This window comes from Conger conger, chromosome 15 (genome assembly GCF_963514075.1).
Source record: "Conger conger chromosome 15, fConCon1.1, whole genome shotgun sequence".
NCBI classification, from domain to species: Eukaryota; Metazoa; Chordata; class Actinopteri; order Anguilliformes; family Congridae; genus Conger; species Conger conger.
Window position 1 is genome coordinate 17,694,378 of NC_083774.1, and position 20,037 is coordinate 17,714,414.

Consider the following 20,037-nt stretch of genomic DNA (forward strand, 5'->3'; position numbering starts at 1 on the left):
GACCAATCACTGCTGGATGTGAGATGGAGGGAGTAGAGAGGAGTGAGGCTGAGCCCTCTAGACAGGGTGACACGACTGGTCAAAAGAGGTCACGAGGAAACCGGACTGCTAGAGAGAGAGAGAGAGAGAGAGAGAGAGGGAGGGAGGGAGAGAGAGAGAGAGAGAGGGAGGGAGGGAGAGAGAGGGAGAGGGAGGGAGGGAGAGAGAGAGAGAAAGAGAGATCATCCTCTCATGTTAATTCACAGTCTGGGCAGTGCACTGCTGTGTAGGCCAGCTTTTTTCTCCCAGAAGGCTAGTGGTTAGCATGCAACTCACTAATACTTCCAGTCCACTTAGGCTTGTGTCCACTGTATGAAAGCATGGTGATTTTACAACCGTGAGAGACAAATGAAAACCAGTGGTCATGGTAATTCTAATCCCATAATAATATGAAACTGATAATAGTCTCATCCCTTTAATCAGAGTATTCTTTCAGATGTATGAACTTCCCTCTGGTTATAATCAAAGCTAAGGCTTTTCAGTGGAATGGAACACCACAGTTATGGGCTCTCTGGGCCTGGTGGAATGCTGGCTGCTGCCTGAACTCCCAGTTTGTGCACTGGAGCACAGTCAGGTGGGCATGCACATTTCTACACACGGGGGCCGAGTGTTCAGGTGGGACCCCGGACTGAACATTTTTCCATACCGGAGTTGCTTGGAGTTTTTCAGGCGGGCAGTCAGCAGCCTAATACAAAAAACAGGCTTTTAACAGCTTAGTCTCACTCAAACATGTAAAACAAATTATAAACACCTTGGACAGAGAAGTAATTGGCTGAGTTTCTCATGTCGGCTAAACCAATACGCGAAAGCTAAATGCTGGTATTTTAAAACCCCACACAGGACTGGGTCATAACACTGCCTGGTGCAGACTTTTTCTGAAATATGTTTTTAAACATATTGTGTATTACTGCAATTATTTTAACACATTCCAAAAAAGAAATGTGGTTGAGTTTACAAAGCTGTTTTCATGAAGGTGGTTTGTTTGTCTCGCCCTTCATGACCTCTGCTCGTGCTATTAAAATGCCCTGGATTTTTTTCCAGCAGAACTGGAGAGGTGCATGGTGTGATGTATTAGGTGCTGTTTCCTTCAAGTGTTTCCCAAGCTTGATTCCTGTTGCCTTACTGGTCTGGAGCCATGATTTCCTGTGTATTGTGTTCAACTTCAAGACATCTTTGTTCTAATGAGCAAAGTGTGTGTGTGTGTGTGTGTGTGTGTGTGTGTATGCGTGCGTGCATGCATGTGTACGTGCAGCTCCTGTTACAGAGTAAACAACTGTGATTCTGTATGAAACTTAGTATACAAAGGAAGCTCTTCAAATATATTGGAATCTGTTGGTTTTTTTTCTACATAGATATAAATAGACATTGCCCTCTTCGCTAGAACACAACTCCATCAAATTCTTGGTCCAATTTCACAACCCTAGCATGAATTCACATCCCGAAATCCATTAACACGTGTGAGCCTGCTTTCTCCACTGAAGTGTGGGTGAGAACATGTGCAGGAAGATCAGAGAGCTTGATCTTGTCCCGTATGTGGCAGGAATGTATCTCAGGTGCTCCACACTCCCTGCCTCATTTGAGGTTTGGCAAATATGACACTGACTGGAGCTGCATGACTAGAAAGTGGGAATATTCACAGACATCCAGTCCTGCCTCAAATGAAATTGTGTATATACCATTCCCAGCTGCCCACTCCCTGGATGTCAAGGTTTACTGTGGCCTTGCAGTAATCTCTGTGGTTTACAATGCTGTGTGGTTATTATTTAAACTTGAAATGTTCTAATTTATAGCAAAGGTCTGGTTACAGTCAGAAGAGGAGTTAAAGTAGGTGTAGTGAAGCTGTTATCGCTGGCACAAACACATCAGATTTACTGATAGGCATCCCCTGCAAGCATACGTTTCAAATGTTTTCCAACCCGCTCACAAATGTCACATTGAATGTTTGCTGAAATGGATTTATGCTTTAATAGCATTGTCAAATGAATTTGTATATCAGTATCTTATCCAGTTGTCAAGAAAAGACAATATAAGTAACCTGTACTCACAAATATTTCTCGATTAATTCATTGCAAAAGACAAGAGAGACAATTAATTCATTGCAAAATACACGGCAAATATTTGTACTCCTCTTGATGTTCTGTTATCACCAGTGCTCCTTATCTTAAACCTGCCAAAAACCAGCCTCTCCTATCTATTGTTTCCTCCTGAGTTGTCTCCCCCTGCTGGAAAAAAGTGTTACTATTCAGACTATTGAGCCCTTTAGTGTTGGCAAAGAATTTGGTCTGAATTCCGCAAATTTATGGTAATTAATTCTGTTTTTATTCAAATGTTTTATATTAACCATATTTGACTAGTAGTTCAATAGTGGTAATGGACTTAGGATCATTTTGAACAGAATTAGTTTACTGGTTTGACCGATTTGAAAATGGCCTGGGAAAGTACTACCTGGGAAACCTGGTAGAGGTTTGAGAAAGACTTGATGGTACAATACTGGAATGGGTTGTGTTTCAGGGAGAGGAAGGTGCAGAGGTAGAGGAGAATGAGGGAGAGGATGAGGGCAGGTCATGCCCCAGCGAGCCAGAGGAGGATCATCTCCCAGCAAAGCGCACTGTCCTGCTGGCTGCCCGACTTCGAGCCACTGCCCAGAGGTTGCTCAGAGACATGGGCAGGGTTCTCTGCGTTGTGCTGCTGGCGCTAGCAGGTAAGAGCCTGGTCAGAGAGGAGAACTGAATCATTTAAGAGTTCTTAGCACTATATAACAGAAGCAGTCAATAACTGCTTCTGTTGCCTTTATCAGAGTTGTATCTGTGTGTACCTTTCCTCACTGTACACTTGCTTTAATGATAGTCTTTCATATACAGTGTCTTGTGATGCTGAAGGAAAAACAGAACACCTAAAGTTCACAGTAACATGTCAGAGCACATGTGAAAAGATCCAAATACAAAACAGATATCACCATATTATATTTATCACATATATATAAACTTTGTGGACTATAGGTTTGAGGTAAAGATAACGTATGTTAACTTGTCTCTTGTTTGAGCCACTGTTTTTCTGTCTTTCTTGTCTGTCTGTGTGTGTACTTTCAGGAATTACAGTGCCCTCAGCCTTCTCTGGATTTTACTATCTGCTTTTCATTGGAGTGTGCACTTGGTGGGCCTGCCACTTTCCCATCAGCCACCTGGGCTTCAATGCATTCTGTGTGATGGTGGGCGTTTTCACAGCAGGACACCTGGTCTGTCTGTACTTGTACCAGAGTGCTTATGCCCAGGAAATCTTTCCCCCAGCTGGACTGTGGGCCAGGTCAGTGCTTGGGTCATGTACTGCTATATGTATAACAACAATGATCCTGAGAATAGTTACAGTATTACACACAGGTGATATGTTAAGGTTTCGTTGTCATTGTTCATGCTCATCTGGTTTTAATATGCAGAATAAAATTTGAGAGTAACATTTAGCCTGCCTCTGTTTCCGATTTAACTGGAATTTGAAGATAAGGTCTGGGAATGCTTTGACGTCATAGCCTTTGTTTTCATCCCCGGAAATCAATCACCACAAATACAAATTATAAATTATAAAACCATATGGCTTGTGTTTGTGCCTTGTTTGATTTGAGAGAAGGAAACAGATAAGATTGCTGTTAAGAGTGAGAGTTATGTGTGGAATGTTATTGGCTGAAAGAAATGGAATGTATTTTTCTGGAATAATAGCAAAGACCAAAGTCGTCTCTCACCTGTCACAGGTCAGAGGCGGTTGAACTGCCCTTGGGCTGTCTCACCGTGCCCCACCATGGTGGAAATGGTAGATCAGCCACAAAATATCTCCTGTCAAGTTTTCAAGAGTGTGCATGCACAGAGTCTGTCACTGACTCGACAGAGTTACCTTATTCACACCTCTCCTGACTCTATCACTGGACCATAATCATGTCTTCTCCGTCCTCTGAGCAATCTGGCTCTGGCCTGCTGCCACAGATTTCCAGTTCTGGGCAGCTCACATATCTGATCTACTGCAATATTTTCCCTATTGTTGAACCGATGAGAGATTTAGTATGACATGAAGACAGATTAAGTTGGGTTGTAGCCACCTTCTGGTGTTTAACAAAGGAACCCAGTTTCATAAACCTGGCCTCACGTTTTCAGCTTGTATTTTTGGGCATTTTGATATGTTTTTTGACAAAAATGTATTTTTTATTTGTACCAGGATTTTTGGCTTCAAGGAGATCATCAAGACTGGCAACTGCTCCACTTCATCCTCCTATGACATCATGCTCAACACGGAGCAGGATTGGCCGGTGTACGTCAACCCTGGGATCCTGTTGCTCCTCTACATCACCGTGGCAATTGTCCTCAAATTGGAAAGCCGTTACGCCGCTGAAAAGGTACGTGTCTTGTAAATTACGCACGTGGCCTTCAAGGTAGCCACATTCCTTTTGATTTGACTTCTGACTAAATAATCTGACCAATCACATAACTGACTGAACTGTTGCTTGTTTTTGGGAAGCAGAAGGAAGCACAGTCAGAGTCCAGTAGGGGGGCGGAAGGGCTCGAGCTCAAGTCCTGGGAGCCCCAGGTGCAGGGCAGTGGGGATGACACCAAGGTGGGTTCGCTCACCGCACTGCCTCATGTTCACTCTCAAACTGTCCACACAAACACTGGCAGAGTTCTGGGCGCAGAGCTCAGTGCAACTCCAACTGACTGAAAATGATACAATAGTGTTTGAATTATTTATAACCGCCTGGTGTGGTGACCAATTGTTTTGGAATTTTTCAAAGATTTCATTTGTTTATTGCAGCAAATGCTGATATCTGCTGGTGAATCACCAGCATGTGAATCTGAGAAAGGTCACAAGATCAACGGTCCAAGTCACGAAGACCCCGGTGAGAGCTTTCGTTTAAATACTTCTATTTGATACATGTGTACATCCAGTAATGGTTGAGGCATTAGGTAAAATCGAATACTGAGAAGAAAAGAATAAATAACACTAATATGAAGAGTAAATAATTAAGATATGTAAAATGTATTGTACGTCGTAAGATTTAATGCTTTTATATATTGTTTACCTTATGAATGGTAATCAATAAATTGTTTTATTTTGCCAAATGAGGCAAAAATTAAGCTGCCATCATCCATCATCTTCTACTAATTACTTAATAACTGTGTCCTTCTCCTGCCATTTCCTCCCTTCTCCTGCCTCCCTTCCCCTCCTGGTTCTGTACAGCGGGGCTCAACAGTGCCCCCAGTGGAGAGGATGGGGATAACCCCCTCCATATTGTGGGCAGAATGGTTATGCAGCAGAGCTATGTGTGCGCTCTCATTGCAATGATGGTAATGCACTCTCTTCTAAATTGATTATATTCATTTTTGTTTGAGTGCTGGGTTTGATTGTTGTCACCATGTGCTAAATGGCTCCCTCATACTGCCCCCTACAGGTGTGGAGCATCACCTACCACAGCTGGCTGACCTTTGTGCTGCTGCTCTGGGCGTGTCTGATCTGGATGGTGCGGGCACGCCGGCACTTTGCCACTCTATGCTCGCCTTTCATCCTGCTGTACGGCCTGTCCCTCTGCATCCTGCAGTACGTCTGGGCGATGGACCTGGAACCCGAGTTACCGCAGTACTGGGGCACCATGAGCCTCGGGCAGCTGGGCCTGGACCGAGCCCCCTACCCCTGCCTTCGTCTGGGAGCCATGGTGAGTTCTAGCCTGGAGGGAGATGAAATGTGACTATTAAAAACCTCAAAGAACACTCAAATGCTGCTCATTAGGTTGGGTGTGCCATCAGAATAGATTTGCCTGGTGTAAAATCCAGCTACGACAAGCTTGGAATTGCCAGCTTACCAGCTTTTTTTCAAAGCTTCTAGCTTGAGCTGTTTTTTTCAACAGGGCCATAATTATGCAAAAGACCATGTAAAACACCTTTGCTCAATGTGTACTTCTCTTTCTGCTTCCCTCTTTCCATTGTTAGTGGGTTAAATCTCTTTGTCTTTCACTCCAGTTTACTACTTCTGTTATCTCACTCTCAAGTGAGTTAAGTGTCTCAAGTGTCTACTAGCTTAGAAATTCCATCCATGATGCCTGAGGGTGTACAGGGTGCACTCGTCCAGACCTAATGAAACAAGACACAGCCGAGCAACTGTTGACAATGTTACACATTACCACTGCCTGAATGACACGGTGAGTCAGTGGTGATCTATCATTCATCATCCCTCTCTCTCTCGCTCTCTCTCTTAGTTACTGTACACTCTGACGTTCTGGCTGCTGCTGCGGCAGTCGGTGAAAAACAATTTCAGTAAGAAACAGAGTGCTGCCGTCCCTCTGCAAGAGGTCACCACTGGAGGTGAGATATTTTACCCTGCCAGGCCTTTAGTGCTCTCTGCCTCCTGACAATTAGCTGTCCCACCCTACACCATGAGTCCATGACCAGTCGGTGAAAAACAATTTCAGTAAGAAACAGAGTGCTGCCGTCCCTCTGCAAGAGGTCACCACTGGAGCTGAGATATTTTACCCTGCCAGGCCTTTAGTGCTCTCTGCCTCCTGACAATTAGCTGTCCCACCCCACACCATGAGTCCATGACCAGTCGGTGAAAAACAATTTCAGTAAGAAACAGAGTGCTGCCGTCCCTCTGCAAGAGGTCACCACTGGAGGTGAGATATTTTACCCTGCCAGGCCTTTAGTGCTCTCTGCCTCCTGACAATTAGCTGTCCCACCCCACACCATGAGTCCATGACCCACACATTTTCTGTAAAATTTAAGTTCTGATCAGGGACCAAGGTTTGAGGCAGATCTGTACCACTGCACATTTTGGCCGTTGACTGCAGTTGCTCTGTGTCACTGATGGCAGCTGCATTTCTGTTGGGCCACAGAGAGCGGTAGGCAGAAGGAGCCAGTACTGAGGGTTCTGGGTATGATGGTGATGAGCTGCTATGCCAAGTACTGGATCTACGTGTGTGGTGGGATGTTCATTATGGTCAGCTTCGCCGGCAAGCTGGTGGCTTACAAGATCATCTACATGCTGCTCTTCCTGCTTTGCCTCTGTCTTTACCAGGTATGTCCCTGTGCTGGCCTTATAGAAACGGAGTATGCTACAATATGTTTAAATAAATATATCTTAATCAGACCCTCCTAAGCCACCCTGCTCTGCCCTTCTCTCACCACAGTAGTCCCCTTCACTGTACTAGTTCCATTTGCCGAACAGAGATAATAACTGCAAATTGGTCAAAATGGACGTATTGGTGATACGCCTTGAACTTCTTTCTCTGTTCTATTACTATTTCCTTCCCCCAGGTGTACTACACTATGTGGCGGAGGTTGCTGAAGGTATTCTGGTGGCTGGTGGTGGCCTACACCATGCTGGTCCTCATCGCCATCTACACCTTCCAGTTCGAGGATTTCCCCGGTTACTGGAAGAACTTCACTGGCTTCACAGAGCAGCAGTACGCCACAGATTTAATCTCCCGACGCCCCACCATGGGCCTTTAATGCTGTCGGCTGTGCTTTTAATCTGCTGTTAATCAGCTGTGCTTTTAGTCAGAGTGTACGTAATGTGCCCCTGTAGGCTGGCTGACATCGGCCTGGAGACCTTCAAGCTGTCAGAGCTCTTCAGTAGCATCCTCATCCCCGGCTTCTTCCTGCTGGCCTGCATCCTGCAGCTGCACTACTTCCACCACCGCTTCATGAAGATCACTGACCTGGAGCATGTCACACCCATCCGGAAGTATGGACGATTCTGTTGTACTACAAGATACAAATTATCCCAAATATGAAAGAATATGCCCCTACCACTTCCACTCCCTTTTGTGAGTGGTAGCAGCTTCTGTATGTTCTCTTGAAGATTTGTTTGTGATCAAATCTTCCTCTTTCAGGAAGAAAACTGTCCAGAGTTCAGATGGTTTGAGAGTTGTCGATGGTTTGGACCTTGATGAAGAGAATGCAGAGACAAATCTAGAGGGTGATGTGTTAGAAAGTGAAGGTGAGCATCCAGAAATGAAGGTAACATCATGCTCTACATCTGACATGATATAGGATATGTGGCTTGCGCTGAACAAGCTCTCTTAACCTCTATGTGGACCTGTTCTCTGTGTCTGTCCAGTACACTCACCATGATTTCCTGTGTTTATGGCCCAGTGATCATGCCCACTAAATGGGGTCTGGTGATGGACCGGCTAATGGTGCTCATCAGGACTTTCATGGAGACCCTGACCAAGGTGCAGGTGTTTATCTGGAGGCTCCTGGAGATGCACATCCTGAAGACGGTGGCTTTCTTCATTGTGTGGGTGGCGCTGGGAGAGGTGAGAGCCTGAGAAGACCAGTGGTGTATGATCTCAAGGGCCTTTTCATCAAAGATCACAATTAGGCTATGTCTTTATGGTTTGACTAAAGATGGCAGTCAGTACTAATTAACAAGAAATGATATAAGATGTGAAAGCGAGTCGGTACCACAAAGGAAAGTGAACTCATGGTGTGCAGGTATTAGTTCTGATTGCCAACCTGTCAAGGTACTACGTGTAAATCTTTGATCTCAGGGATTTCCTGTCTGTCAGGCCTTTCTCCATGTTTCCATCTGTTCCTCTGTTCCTACTCTCCTCTGACACACATTTCTCCCTTGCAGTTCAGTTGAGTTCAGCTTGCTTCAATGGAGCATTTATATTGCCAGAACATTAGTTCTAAATGCCTTCTTATACATAATTATGTTCAAGTTGTACTCACATTTACATGGCATGCTTATTATTTCCCTCCACTATACACCCCCTAAAAAATGTACAAGCATAAGCAACTAAGTATATTAATAAAATCAAGTTTCAAGTATCCATATCAAGCTCACAATTGCTTAGAAACACAATTACAGTCCACAGGTAGAACTTTTAGTAGAGATTATGAACTATTCAGTAGTGTTTATAGCATTGCCGGACAACCTGTCAGCACACACCCACACACACACACACACACACACACACACACACACACACACATATGTATCAGTAGCCTATGTACTTATACACATACCTGCATACCCACTTATTTACCATATTGAATGCAGTTTTACATTTACATTTTAGGAATTTATCAGACACTCAGCGTGACTTAAGCTTTCTTTATTTGGTCATACAATCCAGTTATATTGCTGGATATTTAATGATGCAATTCAGGTGAAGTGTTTTGCTCAAGGGTGCACCTACCTGGAGTTGGGCAAGATACAAACAGGTTAAGGGTTAAGGGTCTGTTTGAGAAACGTGTAATTTCACCAGACATTACAACATCCACGAAGAAGTAACCATGGACATTCTGCCCTTTCTCTTTGCTCTCAGCCTTCAGTGATGAACCTGGTGCTGGTGGTGCTGTGGTCCTTCTCCGTGCCTTACGCCCGCTTCCGTCACATGGCCTCCTGTCTGTCCACCGTCTGGGTCTGCATCATCATCGTCTGTAAAATGCTCTATCAGCTCAGCGTCATCAACCCCATTCACTACTCCAAAAACTGCTCTGTGGTGAGTAACCATTTGTAAACTTACACAGTCAAGTCTACTTTTATTATGTATTTATAATTAAAGTTCAAAGGTTCTCTGTACTCAATGCACTTTTTTAATCGATTTGACTTTATTTTCATGCAAAGCCTTTGGGTGAAACATTGTCTCTTTGCCAAACTGCTTTGCCTTTGAATAACTCTTGAACAATGTGGATTTCCTTTTTTTCAACTCTGATGTTTTTTGTTGAAATCAACGCAGCACATAAGCTATTTTGTTGTATGGCTTTTTCAGAGAGCATACAAGCCTCTTTAATCATTACGTAAAAAGTTAAAATAAAAGCACTAATCAGCTACTTGATCACCTGCTGGGCAGTCCCACTATACACAACACTGTCCATCTCAATGCTAATTCTGTCTCAGCCCAATCAGCAGGCTATGTCCATAGGTGAGCATCTTCATTAACTGGTTAGAGGTGCAGCCAACAGTGTGGAAAGTGCTTCCAGCTACATTCTCCTCAATGTGCCACAGGACACAGACACACTCACACGCACACGCACACACACACACACACATACATGCACACACTCACACACACACACACACACACACACACACATACACATACAGATATCACATGCTTCAATCATATCACAAGTCTGAAAGTGCAAATCACGCAGATCACTCTCAGTCACTCATACTTACAGTACACATTCACAAATTTGCATATTGTATGTACACACAGACAGCTGTTTGAGTTGGCACTCATTACAAATGCCATGTAGTTTACATTTGTGGTAGAACTAGCATATTCATTCTCCACTGTAAATTATGTGATGACATGTTAAGCCCTGCAGCCAGTGGATGTTACTCTCTGTTGTGTTGTGTTTGCACTGCAAATTATGAATGAGCAATCTGGAGTTTGTTTCATTGAAAATGATTTGATTTGACAGTGCTCTAGGATACAAAGTACCTCAACATGGAGATGCACTTGTACATAGGTCTGAAGGCCACTGGTTACCAACAAACACCTTCTATTTCTCTCTCTCTCTCTCTCTCTCTTTGGGGTATAGCCATTTACCAATGAAACCAATCTGCAAGAGAATGAGATTCTCAGCTCTACTCTATACAAAGAGCCAGTGGACCCAGCCAACTGGTTTGGCTTCAGGAAGGATGCCACAGCACTGGGGTACAGTAAGGTATGTTCCAGTCCAGGCTCTGGACAGCTGTGTTGATCTTGTCCTCACAGAACTGTATGGGAGCTCAAGATACATTCAGCCTTTTTTTTTTTAATTGAGCATAAAGTTGTTGTTTTTTTAAGACATACAACATGGTTATTTTGATGGTTGCTATTGTTTTATTGACATAATATTTCCATGAACTGCTCAAGCTGTCTGTACAGTATGTAGTTGTGACTGTATAAAAAGAGAAAGTGTTGTTTTGACTGACAAAAGTGCTGTAGTGTTGTTGCAGCTCTGAGGCTAAAGTAATAATGTTACTTTAGTGTTATTGTTCAAATGCTTGTCAGTTAGGGTGGTGATTTGACCAAAGTGGCAGTGTTGTTGAGACCTTAACATTGTGTTCAAAGTAATGTAATGTCATTGTAACTATGTCCTATTCAGAACCACCTTCTGGTGCTGATGCTGCTGGTGTTTGAGGCCACAGTGTACCGCCACCAAATTCACCACTACAAACAGCACCAGTGTTCCCCTCCCCCCATCCCTGCCATCTTCCCCAGTGCCTGCAGAGATAACCTGGACCAAGGCCTTCTGGCATGCATCAAATACCTTCTGAACTACTTCTTCTACAAGTTTGGCCTAGAGGTACAGTAGTGTGTTCACAGTATGGTCTCTCTTTTCCGACTTGCTATTGCTTTATATTATATGTATGTATGTAACATTTGTAAATATGTAAGATGACAGTGCTCATCACATTGACAATATGTATTTATTATTATGTATTTTGTGTATTATTTATTCCCCCAGGTGATCATATTTATGGTTCTCTTCCCACATTCAGATCTGCTTCCTGATGACGGTGAATGTGATTGGCCAGCGGATGAACTTCCTGGTCATCATCCATGGCTGTTGGCTGGTGGTGATCCTGACTCGGCGACGGCGGGCTGCCATAGCCCAGATCTGGCCAAAATACTGCCTGTTTCTGGTCTTCTTTGTGATCTACCAGTACATCCTTTGTGTGGGAATCCCCCCTGCCCTCTGCATAGGTGACCAATGAGATTAACCAAATGCTACTCTGTTTCATCTGTGCTCTAGCTTTGTGCACAAAACTATTTGACAGCACAAAATAGAACTGAGGGGAAATTACATTTGATGTCACTGAAGTGAAATTAAATTAGCTAATAAGAATCTGTTTTTTTCTTTTGCTATTTTTATTTATTTGCTATTTTTGACACCAAAATGTGCAATAGCTATTAACAGAGGCCCTTTGTCTTTACTATGTGTCTGCACCTCTCCTTGAACCTACCCATGATAAGCACCGTTTTACAGTAATCATTGCTGAGGATAATAACACATCTGTGATGTGCTATTATCCTGATTTGATTGTAGAGGTGCTGTGAAATTGCTGTGAAAAGTATTATTGTTAGTCAGGAATCCTCTTTACTGATGTGTGTGTAACGTGTCACACCCATGCAGATTACCCCTGGCGCTGGAACACCCCCGTTACCATCAATACAGCCCTCATCAAGTGGATCTACCTGCCAGACTTCTACACCATCCCAAACTCCAAAAACCTCATAGGTGAGAGTGTGGGCCTGGCGAAAGGGGAGGAGAAACTGGCATTGACTATGGCTATCACTGTCCTCATAGTTTTTGGGATAAATGGCGTATTAACAGGAGGTGTGTCTATGTTCTGCAGCGGACTTCCTGCTGCTGATGTGTGCCTCACAGCAGTGGAATGTCTTTGAAGATGAGAAGATTGAGGAGTGGATGGTGCTGGCTGGAGAGAACACAGATAACCCAAACCCAATGGAAGGTAGACCCTTCAACCCTGCACCCAATTTCATCAACTGCAGGTATGCCAGTTGGCTGTTTGTATTCACAATGTCATCAGATGCTTTAAAACATGTCTTTCATTAAACCTAATCAATGTAGGTATGCCAGTATATCCACAATATCATTAACTGTGATGCATTTTTAAGATGGTTGCTGATTGAGTATGCATGTACATGCATCTCTTAATCCCTTTGTACTCACATTATAGCTGGGTTAGGCTCCTGTCATGTGTTACTTACACATGGGCTCACACATGGACACAATAATGGACATGGATTTAACTGGAATGGCTCATGTCTTTGGAGCTGCCTCTGAAGAGCACATTAAAGACATTTTATTTCAATAACAGGCTACCTCTAGATGGGAAAATACAACCTTTTTGCGGGGGGTACAACAGAGTACAGCGAAAGCAAAACACTTGGAAAAAATTAGACGTGTACAGACTGGAAAACCATTGTTCATCTTAAATAAGTGCAGCTTTCGGACTTATTATGAAAAGGTTAAATATACAAAAAATGCTCAAGGCACTCTATCTGTGGAAAAGTAAAAAGCCTTTAATACACATTGGTACGAGTCATGGCAACGAGGAGCCTTGGAGTACAAACTGTGCTTGGTAGAAGTGAATCTAGAAGTGGCATCTGATTGTGACCTCAGTGTGGTAGGTTTACAGGCTCTCTCCACCCCCTGTCTCCTCAACTTTGCAGGTGTTACCTGGATATGGCTAAGGTGCTGGTCTTCCGCTACATGTTCTGGCTGGTGCTGTCGGTGGTGTTTGTGACGGGAGCCACGCGGATAAGCATCTTCGGCCTGGGCTACCTGCTGGCCTGCTTCTACTTCCTGCTGTTTGGGACCCAGATGCTGACCAGGCCCTCCAAGAGCAGACTGGTCTTGTGGGACTGTCTCATCATGTACAACGTCTGTGTCATCATCTCCAAGAATGTGCTGTCTGTGAGTGTGCGGTCATTCCTGACCCTACTGTACATGTGACTCTACCCTCTTGAACAAATTATGATCATATCAGGGATTCTCTGTAGTAACTTTATGGTCAATTCATGCCTTGCTTCCATCCTCTAAACTTGCATACTCTTGGAAAGCTCTTTATAAGTCTGAAATGAACTTTCAAACTTCTTTGCCCCCTCAGATCCTAGCCTGTGTATTTGTGGAGCAGATGCAAGCTGGCTTCTGCTGGGTGATCCAGCTATTTAGCCTGGTGTGCACCGTCAAGGGCTATTATGACCGTGAGTAGCCATCTCCCACATTTACAACTGAACAGATAAGAGTGTCTGTGGCCTTACATGTGTCTATGGGGGTACATGTGTGTGTATATTACTGTGTGTTCTATGTAAGTAAGCACAAAGCTCATTAGAACAGTGAGGGGCTGAGTTTGACTGTGACTGGGGATTGATTATGTTTGCACTTGTGGTTGTGTCTTGCAGCCAAGGTTGTGAGCGGTCAGGACTGTGTACTGCCCGTGGAGGAGGCAGGGATCATATGGGACAGCATTTGTTTCTTCTTCCTCCTGCTGCAGAGGAGAGTCTTCCTCAGCTTTTACTTCCTGCACGTGATGGCCGAACTGCAGGCCGCTGCTCTCCAGGCTTCCCGGTGAGTACCGCCTTCGCCTGACTGGTCGCAGCAAAGTCCTGGAAACTGGTTGTCACTTGTGATTACATTATTACATTATTGGCATTTGGCAGACGCTTTTATCCAGAGCGACATACAGTTGATTAGACTAAGTAGGAGACAATCCTACCCTGGAGCAATGCAGGGTTAAGGGCCTTGCTCAAGGGCTGTGCGGATATTATTGTGGCTACACCGGGGATCGAACCACCGACCTTGCGTGTCCCAGTCATGTACCTTAACCACTATGTGATGTATGCAGTATGTATCTGTATGGAAGGTTTTACAATGCTATGTGTAGCTTAGGCTTTGGATTAGCAGTCAAGTCAATGTCATCGGTCATGCTGTTGTGTATTCTGTTGAAGTTTCACTGTTACTTCACTTCACCTTTTTGGATAATTAACTGCTGTTATTGCTTTCACGCATGAGCGTATGTGGGTGAGTGTCTGCAGTACTGAGATGTTTTATGGTTCCTGGTAGGGGATTTGAGTTGTTCAGAGCCAGCATAGTGAAACGCATGAGGTTCCACCACCAGGCTGAGCGAAAGTCCCTCACGCAGCTCAAGAGATCGTGAGTACCTCTCGAAACTTCTGTGTAAAAACTCTTCACGCTGTCTTAGAAAATGAGATGCATCCACCCAACAGCCAGTCTTATTAAAGCTTCTAGAACCAGAAGTGCTGTTCCAGTGCATTCAGGCATTACAGTGTTTGTCTTTGTCCAGTTGCCTCTTTGAACAGCATACAGTATGTGAACATGTCACGTCATACAAACAATTTAATCACATAATCAAAATTGGAGACATAGGAGACACCAATTATTAGTGAATCTGTGACTCTGTGCTGTCTAAAACTCCAAGCTGACTATATCTGAGGGAACAGGGAGTGGGAAAATGCACAGGATGGCTAAAACTGCAGAAACCACTATATTGTCTCTGTCTCTAGAATGGAACGCATTCGATCCAAGCAGCAAAAATACAAAACTGGACGTCATGCCTCTGAGGTAAAGGAAGAGGATCCATCAGGTATATGCGCACCCTCTTTGCTGATGATTTTATAACTCCACTATAAAAACATATAAATATCAGATATACAGTACTGTGCAAAAGTCTTAGGCACCTGTATAACATTCTGTACAGATAAGATTCTTTCAAAAATAATTCATAAGGTCCTAAATAAACATACTATACGTTTTACATTACATTTTAGTTATTTGGCAGAATAGTTAAAAACTGAATTAAATCGTCCTGCCAAAAGCCAAGTTTGGCCGGCTCACGTGGAGCAGCAATGATTGGCTCGCTGCTCCAGAGGGAGGGACTTGGCAGGGTTAGTAGATCGCTGCACAAAAACAAGCACCTCGAGCGCCTCGGAATCACGGTCACGACTTGGGAGGCGAGACGGCGTGAAGAAGGCGTGCCGCTCTCCTGTCGGCCGCCGAGGGACGGGGTGTGGGCGGTGTATCTAATACTAGCTCTAATTGAATCAGAAGGGGTCCAATTGGCTAGCAAATTGGGAGAAAAATAATTAAATAAAGAATTAAATCAGTATTTTTTGTGACCGCCCTTCAGTGTTAAAACTGCATCACTTCTCTGAGATATAGAATTGCAGGACAGCGTTGCCTAAGACAGTCAGCAGGGAGGTTGTTCCAAGCATGTTGGAGAACTTGCCACAGTTCTTCTGCAGACTTTGGTTGCTGTGGGACTAAGATCTTTTTATCCCCCCTAACAGAAGGAGAGGAAAACACACATGAGAAAAACTGGTGGCGTCCTTGGCTTGACCATGCTACAGGTACATCTCATGGTTAACATCCAATTAGTGGAAACCTTACAGTTTTCCATAATTACAGTCTTGTATATTGCAGCATTTAGCAGATGCTCTTATCTACAGCAGGTTACACAGATTATATATTTTTAATTAATCTAGGCAGCTGGATATTTTTATGGAGCGGTTTGCAGTTGGCTAACCATTGTAGTGCATTCCTATACCCTAAGTAGAGAACAGTGGCGGTAAAAAAATAAAATTAATCATTATATAATAGTATTTTCTGTTCCAGCACTCAGAAATTCAGAAACTACAGTTTGTGCTCTCAGACATCCGAAATTAAATTGTCAGAGAAAAACAGAGGCCCTAAACAATGACTAAAGCAGAACAGTTTCTGTGGAGTGGTGCTCTGTGTTTTCTATATATGTGGTCTTATATTATTTCCCAAACTGTGAACCCTCTGATGGCTTGTAAGAGGGGTTGGCCATATCCTGTATATTAGATTAGTCAGGGCTGGGTCACAGAAAAGGTATTTGCTCTGGCAGTGGTTCCTGGATTCTGAAAGGTTTGGAGGTCCTGGTCTATATGATGCTGTGAATTTTGATGAAGCCCGCACAAGCAGTCAGTTTTGTGTTGAATAAAATTATTACAGATCAAAACAGAATCTGTGTTACATGTCTCTGTCCACTTCCTCGTAGTTATTTTGCCATTTAGTTATATGGGTTCATCCCAGTAGCGCATTCATTTATATTAGCATCTGATGTAGTTGTGGTCTGTGCCAGTCAGTAAGACCAGTACATTTATATGGGTGTGTCTGCCTATGTCTCCATCTGCAGTGCTGCATTCTGGCGAGTATTACCTGTTTGAGTCTGACAGTGAGGAGGAAGAGCTGCTGGCAGAGGACCATAAGCCCCGAAAACAAAGTGCCTCTCAGGTAAGGGATCCCACCCCTGGGACAAAAGCCCAGGATTCATGGTCAAAGCTAATTACCATTAGCAGCCTGTAGCGGAGTGGTTAAGGCACATGACTGGAACCCACAAGGTTGGTAGCGTAGCCACAATAAGATCAGCACAGCCATTGGGCCCTTGAGGGCGGATTATCACCTGCTTAGTGTAATCAACTGTACGCTCTGGATAAGAGCATCTGCCAAATGCCATTCATGTAATTTTTAATATGTGTCAGTTGGAGACATTTCACACGCATTTGCATTGCTAAAGTACTAAGGCATACATATTTCAGCTACAGTTGATGTTGCAGTTGTATTGGCAGGTTACTATATAAATGTACAGTATGATCTCATGTGATGTGGCCCAGAGACTATTTCGACATCCCATCTCACAGTAGTGACACTTCTGATTTCCGATGCTCTTCTCATAGCTGGCGTATCAGGCCTGGGTGACCAACATCAAATCGGCCCTGAGGGATCATCAACAGCGCCAGAGAGAGCTGCACAGGCTCAGGAGAGAAAGGGAGAGAGAGACCAGCTCCCAGATATCAGGTCAGGCAGACTGGGCTTACTTTGATGTACTCTCCAGCTTGTCCTGGCTTTCTGCTGGAAGCTAATCAAGAACAGATGTCTTATGATTATCTGGGACTGCAGATGGAAATTAGCTGTAGCAACTCTGGTGTGATGCATCATATTTCACTTTGTGAAATCTATGTTAAAAATGACACATGGTCCCTGTGAACTAAATTAAATAAATAAATAGGACTTTGTTTTTATCTTTGCAGAAGATGATGGAGAGGAAGAGGAGTGTTCTATACAGGAAGGGGAGGAACCTTGTGAGCAAGGGCGCTCAGGTATCAGCCGATGCTTACAGTAGCTTTGCATGTTTCATGTTGCATGACTGGAGTAGATAGTGTTTTGAAAGGGGAGATATTAATTAGTTGTGGGGTATGTAATAACAATGATGTTAAACTAATATTATTTCTGACCTGGCCCTCTCTCTCAGGGAGGAGTGAAATCGTGCAGAGAATTCTGGATATCCTGAAATTCCTCTGGGTGCTCTTCCAGGCCATGGTAGATGGTGTGACTCAGTGGCTCAACCTGCTGACCAAGCAGTACGTGGACACCTCCACCGTGCTGTGTAACCAGCGTTACTTCATCACCCACAACATCAGCCAGGTGACTGAGCATGCCCTGCTGAATGATCTCCATAGCTGATAGATGGCACTGAGATCTGTAACAGGGCTGTGTTATGTCCCAGGAGGACCATGTGTCCCAGGACAGTGAGACCCCCACCATGGAGACCTGCTTGGATGAGATGGATGCTGATAACACGAAAAGCTGCAGCATGGCCAGGTGGGCTCTGATATGAGAGTAAAGGCTGTGACCATCAGCAGGCCAAATCATAAACATAAAACAAAAATTTGTGTTTTAGTTCGATGTTTATTTAATTGACCCTATGTGTAGTAATGTCCGCCTACATATTTCAGGCCATCTGAAACCCATATTTGTTCCTCTGCTTCATCTTCTGCAGTGGAATTGAACGGGAGGAGGTGATGGACACAGAGCGCACCACTCCTCAGACAGCTGAATACAGCAGCACCACCCTCTGTTCAGAACCCACCCTGGAGCTGGAGCCAGAACCAGAACCTCCGACCAGGCAGTGCTCACGACACACCAGGACTGCCAGTGAGATCCTTGCTGACAGGTACAGCAACCACAGCGACAGGTCAACAAATTCACCTGAGGTTTCACCTCTCAGCTTTGTGACTGTAAATGCTCCGCCATAGTCACCTCTCCCATCACCTCCCATTTCAGGGAATTCTTTGTGGAGGAGCTGACGCAGAGCCAGCAGTTCTACTCCTCCCAGAACCGGGCCCTGAAGCTGCTCTTTGCTCTCTACAACCTGTTGGCAGCACACTCGGAGCTGGTTTGCTATTTAATCATTGTGCTGAATAACGTGGTGACTGCCTCTGCCATCTCCCTGGTCCTGCCCATCCTCGTCTTCTTATGGGCCATGCTGTCTGTGCCACGGCCCACCAAGAAGTTTTGGATGACCGCCATCGTCTACACTGAGGTGGGATACTGCCAGGCCCTCATATAACCTACATTCAGATACAGTGGTATTTTATTAAATTAAAATAAATTCAATATAAAAGCAAACCAAATTCACAAGCACAGTCAAACACAAATAATCACATTATTATGTTTTTTAACCACAGGAGATCATCATACTATGTAGTGGTTGAGAAGTAGAGAAGGTTGAGAAAGTAGAAGGGGCTTTTAAAATCTTTTCAAATTGGCTGCCGATGCACTATGTGGTCAAATGTATTTTCTTTCTTTGTCTTGATTGCTCTCAGGTAATGGTTGTGGTGAAGTACATGTTCCAGTTTGGCTTCTTCCCCTGGAACAGTGTGTATGAGACCAGACTGAATGAAGACAAGCCTTTCTTCCCCCCTCGCATCCTGGGCCTGGAGAAGACTGACAACTACATCCGTTATGACCTGCTGCAGCTGCTGGCCCTGTTCTTCCACCGCTCCCTGCTCCAGGTACCCACATTCCACACTCAGTCATTTCATTTATGCATTTCATATTCAAATGGTATTTCTACAGTAATTAACTTACTAAAGGCTGGTCTTCAGGTGGTGTTGGTATGCATGCTTGTTTTTGCTATTTAATCTGCTTGAGTAACTCTGTGTCCATTTGTTTATATTATGTAGCGATATGGTCTATGGGATCAGGAGGGCCCCCTGGAGGAGGAGAATAGCCGGCCAACAGTAGGGGATGTTGAGCGGGAGGAGCCACATCTCAGCCCTAGTCCCAGCCTCACTGCACTAGATGATGTCAGACCAATCGAGGATGAGAGGCCAGAATATGATGAGGCCCAAAGTCCTGCCCCAACACCAGATACCACCAGCCTCACAGAGAAGGCTGAGAAGGAGGGGGGCAGTGTTCTGCGTTTCAGAAAAAAGAAGCGGAAAAATGAAGGTAATGAGAGCATAACTCACAGAGCCAATACCCAAATTTGTACAATCACAAAATCTCACTGATCTTTTTTGTCTGTATTGCTACAGATGCCAAAGCCAAAAAAGAATCCAAGAAGAAGCTGAGGGAGAAACGCAGAGAGGCAGCCAAGAAAAAGCTTAAGGCAGCAGGGGAGAAAATCAAACTCATGTTCATCTCTATGTGAGTCTATGCAAACCATTAC

At 44.2% G+C, this 20,037-nt stretch overlaps 1 protein-coding gene across 2 annotated transcripts in view; it reads left to right on the forward strand.

Moving 5' to 3' along the window:
- The window catches only part of LOC133111398 (piezo-type mechanosensitive ion channel component 1-like), a 63,265-nt gene that overhangs the window by 35,794 nt on the left and 7,434 nt on the right, over positions 1-20,037 (forward strand). The window contains exons 6-40 of one of the 2 annotated variants that reach the window (XM_061221726.1): positions 2,551-2,740; positions 3,129-3,342; positions 4,240-4,417; positions 4,540-4,635; positions 4,831-4,915; positions 5,257-5,363; positions 5,468-5,728; positions 6,269-6,374; positions 6,902-7,083; positions 7,323-7,471; positions 7,594-7,752; positions 7,901-8,007; positions 8,163-8,326; positions 9,344-9,520; positions 10,569-10,694; positions 11,118-11,318; positions 11,515-11,719; positions 12,150-12,254; positions 12,373-12,529; positions 13,214-13,457; positions 13,651-13,747; positions 13,946-14,111; positions 14,607-14,696; positions 15,068-15,147; positions 15,851-15,910; positions 16,720-16,817; positions 17,261-17,381; positions 17,615-17,683; positions 17,836-18,008; positions 18,091-18,185; positions 18,364-18,537; positions 18,648-18,906; positions 19,190-19,378; positions 19,550-19,817; positions 19,904-20,015. In XM_061221726.1, coding sequence (XP_061077710.1) covers positions 2,551-2,740; positions 3,129-3,342; positions 4,240-4,417; positions 4,540-4,635; positions 4,831-4,915; positions 5,257-5,363; positions 5,468-5,728; positions 6,269-6,374; positions 6,902-7,083; positions 7,323-7,471; positions 7,594-7,752; positions 7,901-8,007; positions 8,163-8,326; positions 9,344-9,520; positions 10,569-10,694; positions 11,118-11,318; positions 11,515-11,719; positions 12,150-12,254; positions 12,373-12,529; positions 13,214-13,457; positions 13,651-13,747; positions 13,946-14,111; positions 14,607-14,696; positions 15,068-15,147; positions 15,851-15,910; positions 16,720-16,817; positions 17,261-17,381; positions 17,615-17,683; positions 17,836-18,008; positions 18,091-18,185; positions 18,364-18,537; positions 18,648-18,906; positions 19,190-19,378; positions 19,550-19,817; positions 19,904-20,015 — 5,264 coding nt within the window. The remainder of the gene's footprint in view (positions 1-2,550; positions 2,741-3,128; positions 3,343-4,239; positions 4,418-4,539; positions 4,636-4,830; positions 4,916-5,256; positions 5,364-5,467; positions 5,729-6,268; positions 6,375-6,901; positions 7,084-7,322; positions 7,472-7,593; positions 7,753-7,900; positions 8,008-8,162; positions 8,327-9,343; positions 9,521-10,568; positions 10,695-11,117; positions 11,319-11,514; positions 11,720-12,149; positions 12,255-12,372; positions 12,530-13,213; positions 13,458-13,650; positions 13,748-13,945; positions 14,112-14,606; positions 14,697-15,067; positions 15,148-15,850; positions 15,911-16,719; positions 16,818-17,260; positions 17,382-17,614; positions 17,684-17,835; positions 18,009-18,090; positions 18,186-18,363; positions 18,538-18,647; positions 18,907-19,189; positions 19,379-19,549; positions 19,818-19,903; positions 20,016-20,037) is intronic. The other variant, XM_061221727.1, reaches the window with a different exon arrangement.